The following is a 22,135-nucleotide window of genomic DNA, read 5'->3' on the forward strand; positions in this document are numbered from 1 at the left end:
AGCCCAGGCTCTCTAGAAACTGTGGTGAGCCTTTTATTTGCAAAGCTTCTGTAAACGTCGGGTGGAGTGTGGAGTTTTGATTCTGAACCTCAGTTCAGTTTGTCACCCAGGACTGCTGAGTCCTAAGGGCAGTCTTTCTCCTAATGACGACCTGCTTTGCAGTCTTAGGAATGTTTCCTGGCAAGTTCTCATTATCTCTTCCAGATAACAATGCTGAGGACAAATGAAAACAGTCACTGAGTTTATGTAAAATGTTCTAGTGCTTGACTACCTGGGCACCAAACGTTTTGTAAAAGAATGGACAGGTTTTAGTGCTTCCTAGTCGACGTTTCCCTCAATATGGACTTAGAATGTTGGATGGCTCTGTCTGTGACCTCATTTGTGCTTTGCCCAATTAGACTTCATTTGAATTTATCTTGGGGAATTTAATATGATAAAAAGTGGTGGTTTTGAGAACAGATGTGCTGTATTCACTATTTTCATATTTGTCATAAAGTCATATTTTATTGACTGATTCCTAAGAAGCTGTAGCTCACAGGAGGTAAACTCCTGGCTCGCTTTACATTGCTAGTGGGCAGAGCAAGCAAGGCACACACCACAGCAATTCCCACACTATATGCAGACAGAGTTCCAGGGAGAACACTGTCACTCTTGAAAGGGCAGAGGTCCAAGATAGAATATCCAGCTGTGGAAATGCCCTGGGTACAGAGTATGGCCCCTGTGCCCCACCCAGCATGCTCTCTGTACCTTTCTTGTGGATTTCGCTCAGAGCTGTGACAATCCTATTCCCACTTTCCTCATATTTCTATTAAGCCCAACCCTGCTTGTGCAGACTGGCTTAGCATTCCATTCTGAGGATAATTCCTAGTGGAACAGGATTCTGTGGACTTGATCAATTTCTGCCCGTTTGTTTATTCATCCAATTAAGACAGTGTAACACATTAAAATAATAAGGGCTATTATTACGATTAAAATAAAAATACTATACTATTAAAATATTATATAGAAATTATATTATCATTATTATACAGAAATATTGTAATATATTTATAATTGAAGGTGTAATTATGTCTGGCTTATAGGCTATAGTAGACTTGAAAGTGATATCCTGTCCTTCCTTCTCTGCCCACCATTTTTATTACAAATTCATATATGGTCATTTCATTTCCCTCAGGTTCTCCTACTGACTACTTACAAAGCTCTTCATTGGTGATTATGATTCTGTGCACACAAGGTACTAAGCAGAAGGGATGATGAATGTAACTAACTTCAAAACTGTAGGCTATCATTGCCACTACTACCTGCTAATGATACAGGAAACATTCTCAAGGATGACATAGGATTAATGACTGACAAGGGCAGACTCATATAATGTAGTCTGCTCTGAATCATTAGGGATGTTCTAATGTTTCTATGCTAAGTCATTACTAATCAAAACCATTTAGATACACAATCAGGACACTATCATGGGTCTCCAGCAGCTCTTCCCACAGGTTGACAATGAGCTGTGTGAGATTGATCTGACATTCAGAATCACAAAGGTTCCTATCACAGGTGTGAGCTGTATCACTGATCTGACAATGATCTCTGACTAAACACCTGAAACTTCATTGTATTTAGTAATTGCAAGACAACTCAATTTTGGTAATGCTTTGTATTTTCTGACCTACAGATGCGCTATCATTGTTATTTACTATAATTGAAATACGTTTAAAGTCACATGTGTGCCAATATTTAGAAGTACGTAAACATACACTAAGTGTATGTGGACACATGATGGTGCTTCAGAATAATCGTGTGCTGGGAAACAAAGAATTGTATTACAACATAAAACATATGTCCTTTAGGCATTATTTGTGTTGGAAGATTATAATGAAGAAAAGTAATTTTCAACCTAAGCTGTCATCATTTTTTTTAATATTTCTAGTTCTAAGGCAATGGGATGATGTGAAGAAGTACCATACGATAGGCTTCATTCCTGAACTGAAGTTAAAAAACTCATCACATCACCCAATGTGACAGCAAAAACCATAAAATGTGTGCATTACAAAGAGAGCAGCTCATAGAATAAAGCAAAGATTCCAAGTGACCAGCTTCAAAGAAAGCCTCTCCTGAGGTGAGTCCAGGTGCGGAAAGGGAAGGACTCTTTTCGTTTTCTTTGATCTTCCCTGCAAAGAGATGAGAAAGAGATGAAAGGAAGATGGTGAGGATAACAGCAAGTATAATTGAGTAACTTTCGGTGCAGACACTGTATTTCCATAGTGGGAACTCTTTATGCGACTGAACTTTCATGGAAACCGACAACTTGGAGCATCCCAGGACAGGGGGGTGATCAAATATCTACGTGAGTTGTGTTAGTCCCACACACATAACTGCAGAACTAGAAGATTACTAAATACAAGAAGAAGAGCAAGCAAACTAACCAAAATCCTGATGTATTAGAAACCACATTGAATTGAAATAGTTTAACTATATTAACACAAAATCTTAAAATGGGAGCAATAAAGTTAGAAGTATTAGAAAATGTATATAAAGATGCTAAATTTGAAAATTGAAACTTTTACTGTTCATCATGAACAAATTAGGAAAATGAACACAATATACCATTCAAGGAAAACAACTGCCAAGATCCTAATGTTTTCGAAAGAAAAATCTTTACAGACAAAGGTGTTACTAGCAATAGCTTTGCAAACTCCAGGAAAACCTGAAATTATCACACTCTGCTTTGCCCTAAGCATAGAACTTCACACACACAGCTTCAAACCCATCAATCTATATGTAAGAGCAAAACAGAGCAAGTGACCAAATATTGTTAAAATACCATTGATAGTGTAAACTATTACAAATATCTGAGAAATCTCCAATAAAGTTTCTAAACAGGTGAAAACATATGATGTATAATACAAAAATAAAACATGAATTGGTACAAAAGTGATTCTATATATTAAAAACTACTAGTGGTTTATTAAAAGTTATTCTAGTTCATTATAACACCATAATTCATTTGCAATGGATACGTCATTCCCTAATTTCTCGGTATCATTTATATTAATGAGAAATAAAAATAAAAATAATAGTGTGCAAATAAATGCTTAGTGATAAGAGATTCCTTTAAATTAGTTTGTTGATAAAGTACTAATACCAATTTTTTAAGTATCTTAAAAGTAAATAAATAATGACAATGGAATATTTATGACTGTGTCTGACTAGGCCACATATGGCACCAAGAGCAAATGGCAAGCAATGATCTTCACAAACAATGCTGCAGTTACACCAAAAAAAAAAACAATATCAAACTTGTTAAATCAACAAATTATAAAAAAAGATAATTTATGAAGGAAAAGTGAATTTGTAACAAAGAATTCAAGGATGGTTCAGATATTTGCATTAATAATGGAAGCATACCATATCAATAATATGAAGATGAAGAATACATGATCAACAGATGCACAAAAGGCACTTGATAAAATGCAATCACTTCATGAAAAACCGAATGAATAAGGAAACAAAGATTTATATCTTAATGTGCAGATTTCTTACAGACTCAAAAAGCTAATATTATAGTAAATATTGAAAGTTTGAAAGCTTTATGACACTTAGAGCAAGAAAAGAATGCTAATTTGTCACGACTTTTAGACATCCAAATTGGGAAAGTGAAATTCAGATCATCACTTCTGCAGATGCTATGATCAAATATATCAAAACCCAAAAATATTTACCAGAAAGATCTTTTAAATCATGATTAAATTCCTCAGTGCTTAAGGGCACAAAGCTCATGTAAATGTGAATATTGTTCTCATGTCCTGAAAGTGAACAGCTAATATAAATATCAATTCAATGTGCTTTACAATGGCTACAGATAAATAGGATTGCGTTCAACAGAATAGAGGAAGTATACCTATCATAAAAATTATAATAGCATTACTTTGATAATTAAAGAGGCACATACCACATATGAACACACCACACATGTACATCACACAAACTCACACACAAAATGCACACTCAACACATACAAACAGAACACACATACCACACACACACACACCACTCACATACACCACACACAAAATAAAAGCACACACCATACACACACACTACATACATATCATAAACATTGCACACACACACCATTCACATACACCACACACACCATATACACAGCACAAACACACTGCACACACCCTACAGATACACCATGCAAAACCCACGGTATATACACATCCTACACACATACCATACACACCCCACACACACACCACACACACCATAAGCACACTGCACACACATAACACACACCATGCACACACTACTTACACACAACACACACAAAACACATACACACCAAACACACACCACATATGACACACACACACACACACACACACACACACACACAATGTCTCCCATATTCATGGATGTGAAAACTTTCCCACTGCCCCATGAGAACCACAGATCCAATAAAATCTCCTTCAAAAATGCCTATGAAAACCTTCGAAGATCTACCAAAAAAAAAAAAAAAAACCCACACAAATGATATAGAAAAAGAAAATTCCCTAGACAAGCTTATCTAGATTAAAAAACAAAACAACTTGTGATCCTCCTGCCTCTGCCTCCTTCAACAAATCTTACCAGAGAAGAAACCATAATCAGAGAATATTGTATGAAAACCTATCTTCAGTAAAAGAAAAAAAGCAGCAATAAAAAAACCCACACCAAAATGAAAGCATTATAGACTATTGTTCAGTGATATCATGTCAAAACGGTATGATATTGAAATAAATTTATAATCATCGACCAATAAAGGAGAATGAAGTGCTTAAACTGGGCCCGGGCTTCTCCAGACAGCTACTCATTTCTTTGTATCATAAAGATACTTGTGCACTTTTGCTGGGAATATGAGTCAGTAGAGAACATGGGAAGCCTTGTGGAGGTTCCTTCCAAGAACAGAGTTAGTACATGTGTCCACCAGTCCTGACACTAAGAATGTGTATTAGTAACTTTTCTTGTTGATGTTTCAACATATCTGATAAAAAGCACTTTAAATAAAAAAGGGGATGATGATGAACAGTCAATGGAGTCCATCCATTACGGCACAGAGGTGAGGGAACCTCGAGATACGGTAACAGGATCACGATGAACCTGGCCACAGCGTTTCTGCACTCAGCAAGCACAGGGATGTCATTCCTGGTTCTCAGCTTGTCAGCTTGGCTTCATTTTGTTTTCGTGGAAAATAGATATTTTTAATAGAGTATATTCTGATTATGCTTCTCCTCTCCCAACTAGTCATATGTCCTTCCCACTTCCCCACGTACCCAAATCTATAGATACCCTTTCTTTCTGTCTCCCAGTAGGATACAAAGAGGCATCCAGAAACATAATAAAAATAAAACTAGATAAATAAAAGCAAACAAACCAGAATAGCACAGATACTCAAACCAAAACAGAAGCAAAAGAACCATAAAGTTCAAGAAACTCATATCGACACAGAGGTAAGCACATGCAGAAATCACATAAAGACACAAAACCAAAACAAAAATAAAATAAAAACAGAAAACAGAAAAAGAAAATCATTATATTTGTGTGTGTGTGTGTGTGTGTCTATACTAAGGACCTTTATGGTTAAAACCAAGAATACAACAAAGAGCCCTGACAAAGCATCAAAGCAGTTTGGGTAAAAAGCCTTCAAATTGCCACTGAGTTCATTTTGTGTTGGCTATCTACTGATGGGCATTGGGCCTGGCCTTAAAAGTGGTTTGTATATGCAGTGAAACTCAATTGGAGGAAACTAATTTTCCCATTTGTTAATGGTTATCATTTGGAGATAGCTCCTGGGCTAATGATGAGGTCTTATGTCCACTTCTTGTCTCATCATGGGACCCCATCTGGCCCAGATCTGTGCAAATCCTGTACATGCTACCACAGTCTCTGTGGCTTTGCACCGTCCTGCTGTCATTTGTTTCCTTAGTGTTCTTCTCCCCTTCTGCCTCCTCCACAGGTTTCCCTGAGCCCTGACAGAGGGGAATTGATGGAGACATCCCATTCAGGATGGTCTCTCTACAGCTTGTCCAGACATCCCATTTAGAATGGTCTCTCCACAGCTTGTCCAGCAGCAGGTTTCTGTGTTTATTTGCATCTACTGTAGTACAAACCTTCTCTGATGCTGGCTGAGGATGACACTGAGCTTAATCAGAACACTGTTAGAAGTCATTGTACTGTAATGTCACTTCAGCAGAATGGTAGTATTTTGTTTTCCCTTAAGGTCTCTGTCCTGTCTAGTCTCAGATTCTTGGCTGCACAAGCAGTGTTAGGCATAGGTTGCATTTCATGAAGTGGACCTTAAATTCAATCAGACATTGGTTGATTACTCAATTTGTGTCTCTACTGCACTAGCACATCTTGTAGAGAGGTCACCATCATATATCTAAGGTATTGTAGCTGGATTAATATTTACCTTTCTCCTTTGGAAGTGTGCAGAGTAACTTTGAGTATCATGAACTCTGTTCAGTAGGGATAAATGTTTTACACAGGCACAAGTTCAATTCCTCCATGTTTAATGATTTGTGTAGGTGTTTTCTTCAGCAATAGGCCTGGAGTTCCTATGGGGTCCCTTTGACCAACACTTAGATTTGATGTGACCCATTCCTGGAACTGGAGGCTTCATTTGGTGATGAGAAATGTTTATTTGGGGTTTATTTTCCCCCATTACCCCATTACTTGGCCATTCTGTTTAGATCACCTTCACATGTGTTTTAGAAAGCTTCTGCTGGACTAGGTTTCCATATGACCCCTTAAATGACCCTTAGTTTTTGTTCACCTCACCAAGTTCCTACCTACACTGACCTCCTTCCTCCTCCTCACTGTTTGGTCCTATTGTTCCAGTGCGCCCACCCACAACATCCATCCATAACTATCTATTCTATCTGCCTTTCCTAAGATAATCCAACCTTCCACTACCCCCGACACACCAGTTCCTAACTATAAACCTAACCTCTAGTTATGTGAATTGTAGCCTGCTTACCGACTTGACAGCTAGCATTCACGTATAAGTGAATGTATGTCATTTGGGATCTAGATTGCCTTACTCAAAATGATTTTTTCCAACTCCATTCATTTATCTGAGAATTTCATGATTTTATTTTTAAACAGCTACAGTAATATTCTATTGTATAAATGTATTGCATTTTCCTCATCAATTCTTCCATTTATGGACATCTAGGCTGTTTCTAATTTCTGGCTATTATGAATAGAGCAGAAATGAACGATGGTGAGCAGTTGTCTCTGTAATAAGATCTAGAGTCCTTTGGATATATTCCCAAAAGTGGTATTGCTCAGCCTTGACATAGATCAGTTCCCATCTTCCTGAGTAACCTGATTGCTGTCATGGGTGTACAAGTTTGCACTCCCCAAGCAATGCAGGTTTCCTCCTCCGCACCTTGCCATCATTATCTGTCATTCTTTATTTGGTCTTGGCCATTCTGACTGGTATGAGAAAAAATCTCAAAGTAATTTTGATTTTCATTTCTCCGAAGACTAAGGAGTTGAATATTTCTCTAAGTACTTCTCAGTTATTTGTGGTTTATTTCTTCTTTAGTCATCTAACCTCTGGGGTGGTGCAACCCACCTTCAGGTTGGCTCTTGCCTTCTCAATAAAACCTCTCTGGAAATCCTTCACAGATAGCTTTATGAGTGTTTCCCCTGCATTATCTAAATCTAATCAAGCTGGAAATGAAGATTAACCAGCCCAGAAAGCATGCTATGAAAATGAAATCCTTATGTCAAAGAGCTTTCCTTACTCTTGTGTTCCCTGAAAGCCTGTCAAAGACACCCATGAGAGTATCCTGGTGTGTATAAACAGATCAATAAAGAAAATCTGGGACAAACACACAATGCAAACTTTTAATCTTTCCAGTGATTAAAGTTTTACTTTTTACTCATTTGGGAAGACAAGGTAAGAACAGTTTGATGAACCTCGAACAGAACAGCTTGGACTTTTTCTTTCTACATAAACATCCTATGCTAAACATTGAATGCATTTGTGTGTTGGACAAGTCTACTGTTGCAAATCAATCACTAATTATTTTGCCTTCTAATACTTCTACAGTAATTAAAGTTGTGGCAAGGAAGGGAAGTTTTTGTAATTGCCTTTCCCTCGTTCTGATGGGGAATTGGATACAAATATCCAATATGGATCAAATATGGATGTAAATTGGATACAATATACAAATATTGGAAATATACCATTTCACATTCAAAGGAAAGATATACTTTTATGGTGACCTTGATTGAATTTTGAATTGTGACCAAAAAGGTCACATTTGAATAAAAAATTCAAATGAAAAATTGTACAATTCTTCCAAAAATTACAATAAGTGAAGTTTTTCCATGTCCAAACTAAAATTCTGTGAATTACAATAACAAACTTGTTTATTAAGTCATAAAACATGAAAGTGAAAGAATATATTTATGAAAATTTGTATTATGTGAGCAGCAGATACCCCTTGAAATGATCATGTTCCATCACACTTTTATGAAGACAGAAAGATTTGTTTTCATCCCTGCATGGATATTGCAGTGAGAAATCATTCAGCTTTGGGTCTGCCTTGCCAAAGCCTGGCAGACAGCAGGGATAACAGGCTAGCAGGTGTGACGATGATAATTAAAGATATTAATGGTGTTTGGATGCATTTCATGACTCCTGTTAACTTTTATAGATCAACTTGTCCTGGATGAGACATAAATCTAAGGCAAGAGTTGCCTCAAAGCTTCCATCCTCATCAAGCATAAAGAAGCGCCTTTATTCCATGCTTTGCTCACAGCAAACACTTGCTATTCTTGTCTGTGAAAGCCATTATTGAAGTCAATACCAGGAATACTTATTTCTGCAGGGAAGTTAAATCCTGCTGGGATTCTAAGCCAGTGATCTCAAAATGCTAATATTTTAAAATATTCTGAATATATTTGAGTTTCATAGTCTCATATGGCTGCGTGGAGTATTTAATGAATTACAGGCGTGATATTGTAATCTATTTCAGTATATTCCTAATAAATGTGAATTTTAGCAATGCAAGCATACTGAATGTATCGATAAATGAAGGTTTGGTATCAGAATAGATTATGTATGTAACTAAGATTGCTTCCACTATTTCACAATTTAAAGTTTTTGTTAACCAACAAAATACTTATGTATAGAACTAGCTATGAAATTCATCTATCAGAAAGCATGCCCTGGTTCTGCAGATACATAAATTTTAAATAGTGTCACGCCATTACAGGTAAATATTTTGGATCACTAAAGGTCTTGAGTTTACCATGTAATGGGACAGTGATTGTGATTAGTGATATTTCCTTGACATAAGCATCCACATAGTTTAAATTATCGTGGAGAATTAATGATTGAAACAATAGGCCGGGTAGTTCTTAAGCATTTTCTGTTTTATATATACCATCACTATCAGATGGTTCAGCTTGAGTATTCAGTAACAGATGGAGCTGTAATGATCATAGATTCTCTAAGAGCAGGGCACTTACTGGTAACATAAGGCTCCAGCAGCCCTTTATAGAAAGCAAAGATCAGGAGTCAGGTGCTATGAGTCTTCTAGAAAGTAGTACAGCTGTTTCAGTTCTTGAAGACACGAGAGACTCCATCTGGAATCATTCTTATACCTCTCTACCTATATGACTCAGATATCTGCATACTGCAGCTTCATCCCATCTCTCTGCAACCTGCTCTTCTCTTCTTGCTAATCATTTGAACACGTCTTTTGACTTTCCACACCCAAAATGGTGGTCAACAACATCTTCTACCCATGTGAGCTACAGAACAGCTGGTTCTCTCTGCGTGCCTTAGCTGAAGCACCACGGAAAAGACAATAGATGCTTTTATAGTTTAGAGTCAAAATCTGGGGTAACTTTTACTGGGTGGTTAATGAAAAACTTTAATCCTTTCTTTTTCAATGTTTTTATTAAAACTGTAATGATTTCAGGATACCTCAAAATGATATAAAGTAAAAAAGAACATGATAATATATCAAGAAGGTGTATCCATACTATTTTATTTATTTTTCAGATTAATTTTTTGAAGACTGAAGTGGAAAGAAAGAGCAAAATGATCCGTGACCTACAGAATGAGGTAATTTTCACATTACAGGAAATTGTACACTAATCAAAGAATGCACAAAGAAAATGCACATAGACTTTTAACCAGAAGTTTGGAGAATTTGAATGCTCAGCTGAGCTGCAGTAACATAACCATGGAGAACAAAAGTGCTGCAAAGAATTACTATTTCATAGCTGCAATGAGCTTAGGAAGTAGAAAGGATTTCATTCCATTGATTTTTATTTTTCACGATAATTGGAACCTACTTCAAGGTTTGAATATTAAATCTGATTTTTAATTTATCGTTCTCTACATGCAGAGAAGCCCCTGTTAAAGCTCATCATCTGATGTTTCTAACTGCCCTAAAATGATAAGAAATGATGCATGTGGATATTTACTTTTGGAACAAGCAGTTTTAAGTTTCTTTAAAGGAGTCAATAAATAAACAACAAAAGAACTAAATGTCAATGAACATTGTTGTAGAGAAAACCCTAGTAAATTAAAAAAAAAAAAACCCACTTCAGTTCAACTGTAAATATGTGGCTGTAAATCTCTCTAAGGTAATCATTTCATCCTCTTGCCTCAGTGAACACAGTGCTGTGGAGGGGATAAGGTATTTCATAATGTAATGGAGTGCTTCGGGTCACTATTCTTAATGGATTCCTGCACTGCCCATAGATGAACAGGTGGTAAGTTTTGCCTCACATACACCCTGAGCCCAAGATGAGCTCAAGATATTTTAGTAATATCTCCTCACAACATTCTAACCTTATTTCTGGTGACTTGCCATTCTCGGGCTGACTTTTGACCAGCTCATTATTATGCGTAACTCTGACATAGCTTTTACGACATACTATGAATCATCCACATGAGTCCCTAGAGCTACTGGGGACAGTGCCAATGACCAGGCAGCTCAGCATGGCAGAATTTAGCTGCCTCGGAGATCTGAGGCAAGGTGTCAGAAATAAAATCAGTGTAGCTCAGGTCTGTCTGAAGGTTTGGGACCATGATCCCTCCCAGTTTCCTCCTAGCTTTTGCAACCTTAAGCTAGTACCCCTCCCTGACCTGGAGGAGTACCGCTCCTGTTCACGCTTGTGGCTTCATGGGAACTCTCTTCCTTTTCTAAAGCGTTATGTATAAAAATCCATTACTGAGTTTTGGTACCCACTCTACTCTGTCTTGGCATTGTCTTGTTGTGACTGCATGTTGCAAAACTCCTAGCTGCCAATCAGTTTGCATTTTGAGTTTCTAAGTGGATGTGAATAGGAGATTGGTAGTCTTCAAACCATTCTAGGAGTTTTGATCTCTGGTGTATTAACAAAAGTATCTTAGCAACTTTTAATAGGCAAGGATCAGAAGTATTGAGTGTAAGTCTGCATGTCTTTGGAAAGGAATAAGGAATTGAAACTTTGGGCTGTTCACCCACCACAGAAAACAATGCTTTACTTCTTATAGTGAAAATGACTGTTAGTTACACATTCATGTGAAGAAAGGGGTTAATTTTGTTTTTTTTATTTTTTTGGTTGCTGGAGGCAATTTAAAGTAAGCTAACTAGGAAAGTATACATTTTACTTTCTGAATCAAGGCTGGAAGTGTCTGTTAGAAGAGGCTTTACAGTAAAGCTAATGTGATTGAAATGGCCAAAGTGAAATACAGAGAAAAATAAATATGAAAATGGCCTCTATCGTATACGACTACAGAAAAGAACTTTTTATTCGGCAAAGGAATTTTGACTTGGCATTTCAGAGGTAATGCTCGCTCATTGTAGAAATACTCGTTCTCTCAGTGGAGTCGACAGTCTGCCTTAGAGACCCCCTCATTTCATGTTGTGAGCAACTAATTCCACTATGTAAGTTATTACTGAAAATACTGGTGAGCTACATACATTTGTGGAAGTTTAGAATCTGTCAAATTGGGAGTTCATCGGTGTTCACAGCCATATCGGCACCATTTTTTTTTCTTACCTGATGGAGTATTATGCCTCTAATTCTCCATAAAAAAGTAAATGTGAATTTTGGTTTTGTGTCATTTGTTAAAGTCACTCTACCATTTATCTACTTTGAATTGTTGGCATTTTAGAACATGTGAAAACAATACACACTAAACACTTGAAACTTGTTTAAACCCCAACAATGGTAAGCAATTACATTCATCATCATTATTAGATTTTGAGGTGATTAACTCATTAGTCTGTATGCTTAAGTATTGCATAAGTATTTTCTTAGTAATGGCTTAAGCAATCAAACTTGACAAATAAAAATATCAAAGTATACTTGGCCTCTATCCTGTACTCATAGACATCATAGATATCCTCATAGTTTCTCTGCAAAGTAAATAAAAGCCCCAACCTTCACTTCACACACACTCCATCATAGGAACAGTGAATAGTGATAATTTTTTGGCTTGTTTTAACAGAAATTGCCAGAGAAGATTCTAAATTACTGGCATGCATACAACAATCATTAAAGCCAGGGAAAAAGGAAGTTAAGTTAGTCAAGTCTTCTTCAAACTTCTGTCCTTAAGTTGTGTAGGATTTATTCAACTAAAATCAAATAGATTTCCCTTGAGAAAGGAGGGTTTACTAGAGAAGAAGATAAGATACCAAAGCGATAAAATAAAATATATCTTGGAACACACTGACATTTCTATTACCTCCTGACTTCCAAATTCTTTCCTATGGTGAGCTCCAGACCATAGAGCGTAGGTAGATCACAGTTTAATAATTTGTGAAGCACAAGGGAAGCCGAATATACTGAAGTACTGTGACTCTCCCAGGGTTGCTCCTTCATCTAGACTTTCTCCTCATTCTAAATATGTTAGGAGTCTAAAATCTTCCTCTTGTATGTATCTTTAATGTGTTTATCATCTCCACATCAAGGTTGGCAGAAAGCATCTTCTGACATAACACAAGACAAACAATCCCCTCCGCATCTGTGTCTTGAGAGAAATAGAGAGCTGCTTTCATTTCAGTCTTCCTGGGTTTATTACTCCATGACCCTTGTTTCCCATCTCCCCAGCTCTATGCACCCCAGAACCAGCATCATCGCTGCTCTATGGGCCCACATAGCTCTTGAGTGTCAGCTTGTCATGGTTTCTTCCTCTTAGTAGAACCTCACTTAGTCGTCACTCAAACACATGGACTGAACACAGGAGAGTTAAGAATTTACAAATTATTAGAGATTTAAGTAAAGGATATTTATGAGAAATTCCATTGCAGAAAACTAAAAGGAGTGCTTCCCCCATGCGAGGGCAGATGAAGGAAACCCATGTGTGAAACGTTAGAGGAAGATGGTAAAAATTCCAAATATAAAAATATTACTTATAACAACCAAAGTGGAAACCAGAGTCCCCCAAAGGTCATTATTTCAATGTCATAAAAACAATTCCTCTGTACTATACCTACGTAAAAATCCATGAACCTCCCATTTAAGACCATTTGTAGCCTCATAAAATTAATGCATAATGGAAATCTTCACATCTTACTCTTTGACCCCTCCTAGCATTTAATCTTTTTGGATTGGATTATGTAGTCACTAATCTACCTGTCATTTGCACTCTGCACTTTTCAGTAGTAAAGGGCATGGTGCATAAAATCTGCCTATTAGCATACAGTAAGTGTGTAGTGCAGTTGTTAACAATAAGAATATTGAGTGTTTTTTTTTTAATTACAAGAATGAAGACTAACTTTTCAGTGCTATATCCTCCATGCATTTTCTTGACCATGTGTGACTTCTGATCAATGTTTGTTGAGTAAAATAAATAATCCATTTGCAAGCAAGTCAAGACTATGATGGGTACACCCACAGAAACAGTCTACCTGAGCTAATGGGAGCTCACCAACTTCAGCCAAGCAGGGAAGGAACCAGCAAAGGACAAAACTAGTCCCTCTGAATGTGGGTGACAGTTATATGGCTGGGGCAGACTGCGGGAGCCACTGGCAGTGGCACCAGGATTTATTCCTACTGCTTGTACTGGCTTTTTGGGAACTTATTCTCTTTGGATGGATACCAGCCTAGATATAGTAGGGAGGGTCTTGGACCTTCCCAAAAGCAATGTGCCTTAACCTCTCTGAAGAGTAGATGCGGGATTTGGGGGAGTAGGTGAAGAGAATGGGAGGAGGGAAGGGATTGGGAACTGGGATTGGTATGTAAAATAAAAAAAAGACAATTTGTTTTAATAAAATAAAATAAAAATAAAGTTATAAATGAATAAATAAAAATAAATAAATATGCCTTAACTAGACTGTATTTTTCACAATTTGAGGAGAATGGATGACTTTCAATATCACATAATAATGAGACTATGAAATTATGAGGATTATTTCTTTTCATATTTTCCATTTGCATATATGTTGCGTACACATGCACATACAAGTCAATAAATAATAAAATACATTTCAAATATATAGAGTGGCTCTAAATCATGAATAGTCAGCAAGGCACATGTTAATCAGTGCTGCTAAAAGGTATTTCTGGTTTGTTTTTTCTTCAGCAAAGAGAGATAGATCTTACATCAGTTACTGATGTACTTCATTGAAAAAACAAAAAATAAAAAAATAGAAATAAGGGATGGAAGAGAGGCAAGGAGGAAATAAACAGGGAAAGATGAAAAAAAGGTTTGTGTGGATTAATATTCAAAAAATAGGATTCCTTTAAAGGTTTAGTTTTGTTTGTGTGTATGTGTCTCTGTGTTGTGTGTGTGTGTGTGTGTGTCTAATGTGTATGTGTGCATGTAAGCATGTGGTATACGTGTATGGATGTTTGTGTGCATGTGTGAGTGTGTCTGTGTATGTGTGTGTCATGTGTGCACGTGTGAGCATGTGGTATGTGTATATGTGCATGTGTGGGTGTGTGTATGTGGGTGTGTGTGCATGTTTGTGTGTGTGTGTGTGTGTTCGTGTATGTGTAATATAAATAAAGGTGTCCGTGGAGGCCAGAAGAAGGTTTCAGATGCCTTGAAGCTGGAGTTACAGGTGGTTGTGAGCCACTCACAGAATTCAGACCCTCTGCAAGCAAGATATGTTGTCTACTAAGTCACATCTCCAAGTCAGGAGAGAATTTTGCCAACATTAGTGATGGAGTTACTTTCACTTGTGAATTTCACTAGTAATATAAGGAATTTGGATTTTAAAATCCTGATGATTTTCTACATTTTACCTGTCAGAGTCAGTAATTTTAGACATTTAGTTTATAGAAACAAGAATATGTAACTCAGTGGGTGACCCCTGAGTGGCAAATAATCTCTGTGTGAATCCACTGAAGTGACCATAGGTGTAATAAGCAGTTGCCTGGCTTACTTTAAATTGTCTTTTGATTTACCTGGAGCATTTCTGAATATTCAAGAAATGCTTCTTTTTTTTGTACTTTTATAAAATGACTGTCAATGTTTCCTGCAATGTCCTTAGTATGTGTCTTAGAAAGATGGACCATCTGCAGTTATCAAGGTCATCAACCAAGCTACTTTTATAATTCTATCATTGAACATACATTTATGGTACTAAAGTATTAATTTTTTACCAATATGTGCAGGTTTTTGATTTATCTCCAGTTAGTACACAATATTGGAAATGTTTTTAAATAATTATTTAAAATTATAAACTCTACCTTCCTTCTTCAAGATATTGTGAACTATCAGTATTTCGAAGGAGAACAAGGCCTGAACTTAGGAATAGGAAGACATAGTAGTTCTATCTACTTATCATTCTTTTGTCTGTCCATCTATCTACCTTTATCTACGTGTATCATCAATCTATGTAACATTTCTTACCATCTGCCATCCTAATAGTTTATACTCTAATATATCTATTTCAGTTTTAGCAATTAAATATTGTTTAAACATAGACACTAATGCCAATCACAAAGTTCTTTTGAGGGTAAAATTGTACAGTTATAAGGACCGCTACCATTGTTCCCTTCCTTTTCCTTTCCTCATTAATGTAAAATGTGATTGCATAGATTTCTACATATTAACAATTATACCAATTATACATTCTTCAATTAAAACTTCCTGAATAATACACACATTTGCCTAAAACATGTCCCAAAACCATATGTGACAGTTAGCTTTAAAAATATTCATGTAATAATTAAGAATTTTAAGATGGTGAGATTATCCTGGATGACACTGAGAGTGACTCAAATCACTCACAAATGTCTTCCTGATAAAGAAGCAGAAAGCCTGTAAGATAACTGTAGATAAAAGGACCTTTATGCTTGATGATTTGAGTTCTATCTGTGCACCCACAATGTTGAAAAGGAAGAACCCCTCTAAAGAGTTGTTTCTTGACCTACTCAAGTAAGCCATGGCATGTGAGAACCCCTGAGTATACACACATACAAAACGAGCAGGGCAGGAGAGAGTGTGAGAGAGGAAAGAGAGAGAGAGAGAGAGAGAGAGAGAGAGAGAGAGAGAGAGAGAGAGAGAGGAGAGAGAGATCTGACTCATGCACAGGGTGGAGGCAATATGAAGAGGAAAAAAAGAGAGACTGGAAGATTGGAAGACAGAAAAACTTCAGCTAGAGCCAAGGACTGCCAAGAGCATAAAAAGGCAAGGGGCAAGCCTACCTTGGGAAGCTCTGGAGGAAACTTACCCCTTGAAAGAGGCAAGGGACAGATTCATTCTGGGATCTCTGGAGGGATCTTAAACTCTATGATTTTGCCCAAATGATTTCTAAATTTTGTCTTGTTTCTTTCTAGGACCACAGAATACATTTCTATTGTTACCCTATTGTCTAGGTTGCTATTGCATTGCTGTAAAAAGACACCATGACCAAAGCAACTCTTATTTAGAGAGAGAGAGAGAGAGAGAGAGAGAGAGAGAGAGAGAGAGAGAGAGAACATTTATTTGGGGATTGCTTATCGTTGCAGAGGTTTAGTCCATTATCACCTTGGCAGGAAGCTTGGAAAACTGAAGGCAGATATAGTGCTGGAGAAGTAGCTGGGAGTTATACTCAGATCCAGAGGCTCCAGAAAGAGCCAGCTAGGCACTGAGCCTGGTTGGGGCTTTTGAAACTCCAGTTGGCGCCAGGAAGCTGGGTATTTATGTAACAGCCTGATCATCCTTCTTGTTGCAGAATGCAGACTCTGGGACTCTGGATAAAGAAAGCAGTTGAATTTTTTTGGAGGGGGCTTAATGAGCCATATTGGTGGGAACATGGAAGACAGTGGCTCTGGGAGCAATGTAGATAAGGATGGCCCAGCTCAAGATGTTGCAAGGGGTTACAATTAAGATTGTCTTAAATTTCAGAAGAGACTTGAACTTTTAGCTGTTTGTTCATTTGTTGTTTTTGTTTTGTTTCATTCTTTAACATAATTTCTTAATTGAATCTTTTGGAATTTTACATCATTCACCCCAATTCCACTCACCTCCCAGTCCCTCCATATCTTCCTCTCACCCCTGCAGCATCCACCCAAAAGAAAACTTTGAAAAATCAAAACAAAATAAGCAAGCAAAGAGAAAAAGAAATTTTAAAAAAAATTAACAAAATAAATCATGTTTCCTGGGGAGTCTATTCTAGTTCACTCCAGTAAGACAGGACAAGGGCAGGGAAAGGAAAGAATTTTGTTTAAATCCAGCCTGGGGAATCAGTGGTTGTATCTAGGTTGCTTCCATGACCATGGGGCAGAATTTGTGCAAAGGAGAATTTGTAGCTCGGGCAGATTCAAAAAGCCCAACCCAGCATGGGTAACGACTCACAACGGCCAGTGTTTCCTCACCAACCCTGGGGAAGCTCCCCTGAGTTTTCCTATTCTTCAGAATTGCTTACTCCCTGTATGCTGCTCACAAGACCATGGCATGGCACTTTCTTTGGCTTGTGAGTTTTACAAACTCCCAAGTCTCCTTAGCTTTCTCCTCAGGAGAGAATTTCTTCAGTATAGAACAAAGAGCCACAAAGCAATGGCCAGTTCTGTGTACTGTTATTAATTATGAGATTGAGCAGAAATACTAGCAAGGATTCCATTTCTTCAGGAAAAATTTAAAGATTTTGGTACAATACACATGTATTTATCACCGTTTTCCAGAGTCTTGAGCACAAACTTATATAGGGAGGAAATTATATAAAAAGATTCCCCAAGCCCTCTCTGAAATCTTTGTCTAGTGTGGGGGGAAAAACTCATAAAGCCAAAAAACTAACATAATAGCAGAATAGTGTGTAAGAGGGTTCACATACTTTATCCTTGACCACACACACACACACAACAACAACAACCTGGCAATCTTGTCTTCTTCCAGTATCCAGGAGGATAACTATATGTTTTTCTTTGGGTTCACCTTCTTATTTAGCTTCTCTAGGATCATGGATTATAGGCTCAATGTCCTTTATTTATGGCTAGAATCCACTTAGGAGTGAGTGTGGCGGACAAGGAGGGCTGCTGAGAAGCCAAGGACAATGGCACTGGGTTTTGATCCTACTTCTTGTACTGGCTTTGTGGGAGCCTAGGCAGTTTGGATGCTCACCTTCCTAGACCTAAATGGTGGGGGGAGGACCTTGGACTTCCCACAGGGCAGGGAACCCTGACTGTTCTTTGAACTGGAGAGGGAGGGGGAGGTGGTGGGGGAAAGGAAAAGAAATGGAAGGAGGGGAGGAGGTGGAAATTTTTAAGTAAAAATTTAAAAAAATGTAAAATTTAAAAAAATACCTACAAAAAAAGGGCACTTTGTAGATGAGGAACACCCACGTCTTTCCTCATGCCATGGGGGAATCATGCGCAGCTCACTGTCTCGTGGGACAGAACAGTATAGCACAGCATGGACTGCATGAGAATAGATGCACAACTTTCTTTGTCCAATAACAAAAGTATTTTTTAAACATCATATTCCCCAAATGGGTATAAAATATGCCATATTCGTTTCATTTTTTCTCTTGATTTAGTTCATAACTTTAGAGTTCTTATCAATTTCCTTACTACAAATATTTACAATACCTGGTAAAATTTCTTGCTTTATAAAAAGAGTCTGTGAGGCTTTCCGTTTTATCCTCAAGGCAGCGACTGTGAATTTCAGGGCACCCCACACCTGTGTGCTTAATGCTCTTAGCCTGCTTAAATGTCTTTAAGCATCATTTTGTCCCATCTTTGTAAGCTTCCATTGACTGTCTCTCAAAGGTAAAGTGCTGATGTTTTTCATTTCATATATTATCCGGCAGTGATGAATGAGAATCTCTGATATGTTTATCCAATAGCAGAGTCTTTGTCTCAAACCACAAAACCACACTCATAGTCATTGAGAGAACCTTTCTCTGAAACAGCGACAGTGAACACTCTTGTGCAGAGCAAGGCGTCTTATATCCCATGCTGCTACCCCTAGAAGCATGCACTTGGCAAAGTCCAGGGTTTGTCTTTATTACTTATTTATGCAATATTTTTGAAATATGTGTGTGTGCCTGTACATATATTACATGTATATACTTATATACACATGTGTATCCAGTCTCCTGATGTTAGAAAGAACGTCCCTCTAATCAGCCCTTGGGGAAACTGTTTAAACTCCCAGTTCTGTGTGAAAATGGAGAATCGCCTCTGCTTTTCAATCTTTCCTGTCTCATACTAACTTCCTCCTTGCTGTTGTTTTCCACCCTTCAATTCTCTCTCCCCTTGAAATGTGTTGTGCTGCTGTCTAGCTCCTCTGGGATCTTCCAAATGTTCACTTCAGACTAGGCCCATTCTTTATCTTTATATAAACCCCTATTATTATGGAATCTCTATTTCCAGTGCTACCAGGTAGGCCCTGAACCTCCTGCTCCGATAGGCCTCCTGACCTCACCTTCACAAACTCTTCTGCCTGAGCTGCCACTGGTAGGACAATGAGAAGGGGACAGCCACACCCAAAGGCAACAGAGGAGAAGATCAGCAAGAGGCGTGCTAACTCTTGGATGGTGTTTGCTCATGAAGACAATATAACAGCACAAACAACTCAAAGAGAATATGGTCATGGTTCAAGAGAACAAAAGCCAAAAGCTGAATGACATGAGGAAGTTAATCTAAGATGTAAAAATGGAATATGACAAAGAACATTTCTAAATAAAAACTCAAATTGAAATGGTGCTGAAAATTAAAAACCAAATAGGTCAAGTTAAGACCTCAGTGGAAAATATCACACATAGAATAAAGCATATGAAAATCTCTCGCTGACTCTCTGTGTCTCTGTCTCTCTGTGTCTCTCTCTTTATCTCTCTCTGTCTCTCCCTCTGTGTGTGTGTGTGTCTCTCTCTTTGTATATATGTGTGTCTCCTAAGTCTAAGGGAAGGAAGGTTGTCTGCACAGGCACGCGCAGTCTGTAGAACAAAAATTACAGGAAAAGAAAAGAAACTGTCCATGACATATAACGTTTACCTTTTTCATGGTTTTATGTGTCTCCCTAAGTACAGATGTTGGAGAATTGTTCCCTGGAGCAGCAGTCTAGAGGGACCTGAGGGCCTGGGAGTGTGGTCCATGTACTGATGCTCTGCTTCAGGAACGTTGCTTGGCAGTTAGGAAAGAAGTGAAGCTGCAACAGCTTTCGTACTCTACTGTTTCTTTTGTCCCTCCCTCCCTCCTATCCTTCTTTCTTTTTCTCTTTCCTCCTTTCCTTCTTCCATATTTCCACAAGGGGATCTTACAGCATGGAAAATTTGGACAGACTCTTGAAACTCTGACACGTTAGAACTCTGATCTATAAACTTTCTTTCTAATGTTTTATCCAGTGAAATTTTACAGCATCATTAGATGAGGCAAAGTCTCAATTTCTGCAAAGCATGTATAGAGATTTGAACATGTGAGTGGGCACAGCTGGATATGGGTGGAAATTTCCACACCCCATACAAAAAGGGCAAAGGAAGAAGAGAGTCCTTAATGCCTACCTATGCCAGTCGACCACTGTGTACAGAAACTGGGCCAGAATGTAGAAGAGGTGACCTTGCCTGCCTAAGAAATGCTTTTATTTTTTAATATTTCTTAGAAATAGTTTGCCAACTCAGAAGTATTGTGGCCTAATTTGAGATAAGAGAAAAAATAATTGGTTTGCAGTCATGACACTCCCTCTAGAAAAATAGCCAAGCCAGATCCCTGCGATAGAGAAAAGAGAAATCTCAAAGGCATTGCAGTCAGAGCACATCTTCAGAGCTGAACGAGGGCTGTAGGGCAGGCGTTTTACAAACGGGCCTATTTGGATGGGAGACCTGTTAGTCTCTCACATATAGGATGTCTGATTTTCAACCGGTTTCAAATAACGGTTCCAATATGAAAATCATACTCGAAGAAACAGCTAAGTGAACAAATAGAAATGAATGTGTTCTATCTTGGGCAGTTTTATTCTCAGCTTCAAATGACGCTTGAGAAATGGCTGCTGAGCCTTGTAGAACCTTTATGCGAATGAACTAGTGTTTAATGGGGTGTCGGAAACCGCCACTAAGCTAATTTCCGTCTGGAACTGCCAGGCATGTTAGCATTTCATCTCTTCTCTCTTCTGAACACCGCACCTAAGGCCTGCCACCAGCAATTCCAAGGACATCAGCTGCAGGGAGACGTCATGTATTTCCCTAGCTGGTGAGTTCTTCGGAATGTGAGTGAATTGCAGTGCAGCTTTTGAAGTGAGGTGGGAGAAAATGGGCAGGGCCAGAGAGGCACCTACAGAACTAGCATTGGGTTTTTAGTTTGCTTCTTGTTGCTTGAGACATGGTCTCACTATGCATCACAAGTTGCCCTGCAAATCAAAGCCTCCTGCCCCAGCTTCCTTATGGAAAAGATTACAAGGCTTGGGTCTTCATGCCTGACTTCAGAAGTATTATTGGAGAATGAGGCCATTTTAATCATACACCAAAATAAATTTTAAATTAATACCCTTTTCCTAGTATAAAAATGAACTATATTTTTGATAGGTATATACTCATATGTGTGTCATGTGTTTTATATATACAGTATATGTGTATATATGTTGTTATATATGTATAGATGGTAGTAATTTAGTGTGCATATGTTTGTGGTGCATGTATATTTGTGGCATGTGTGTGATGTGTGCATATAGTGTATATATGAGTATGGTGTTTATACATTTGTGTGT

The 22,135-nt window shown here is 37.8% G+C and overlaps 1 protein-coding gene across 1 annotated transcript in view; it reads left to right on the top strand.

Annotated features, from left to right (window-relative positions):
- The window catches only part of LOC126495075 (leucine zipper protein 2-like), a 215,772-nt gene that overhangs the window by 64,082 nt on the left and 129,555 nt on the right, over positions 1–22,135 (top strand). Inside the window, exon 6 of the mRNA XM_050132671.1 lies at positions 10,070–10,132. Coding sequence (XP_049988628.1) covers positions 10,070–10,132 — 63 coding nt within the window. The remainder of the gene's footprint in view (positions 1–10,069; positions 10,133–22,135) is intronic.

Source organism: Alexandromys fortis, unplaced genomic scaffold, assembly GCF_014885135.2.
Source record: "Alexandromys fortis isolate MF-2015 unplaced genomic scaffold, M_Fortis_MF-2015_v1.1 scaffold_410, whole genome shotgun sequence".
Taxonomy (NCBI): Eukaryota; Metazoa; Chordata; class Mammalia; order Rodentia; family Cricetidae; genus Alexandromys; species Alexandromys fortis.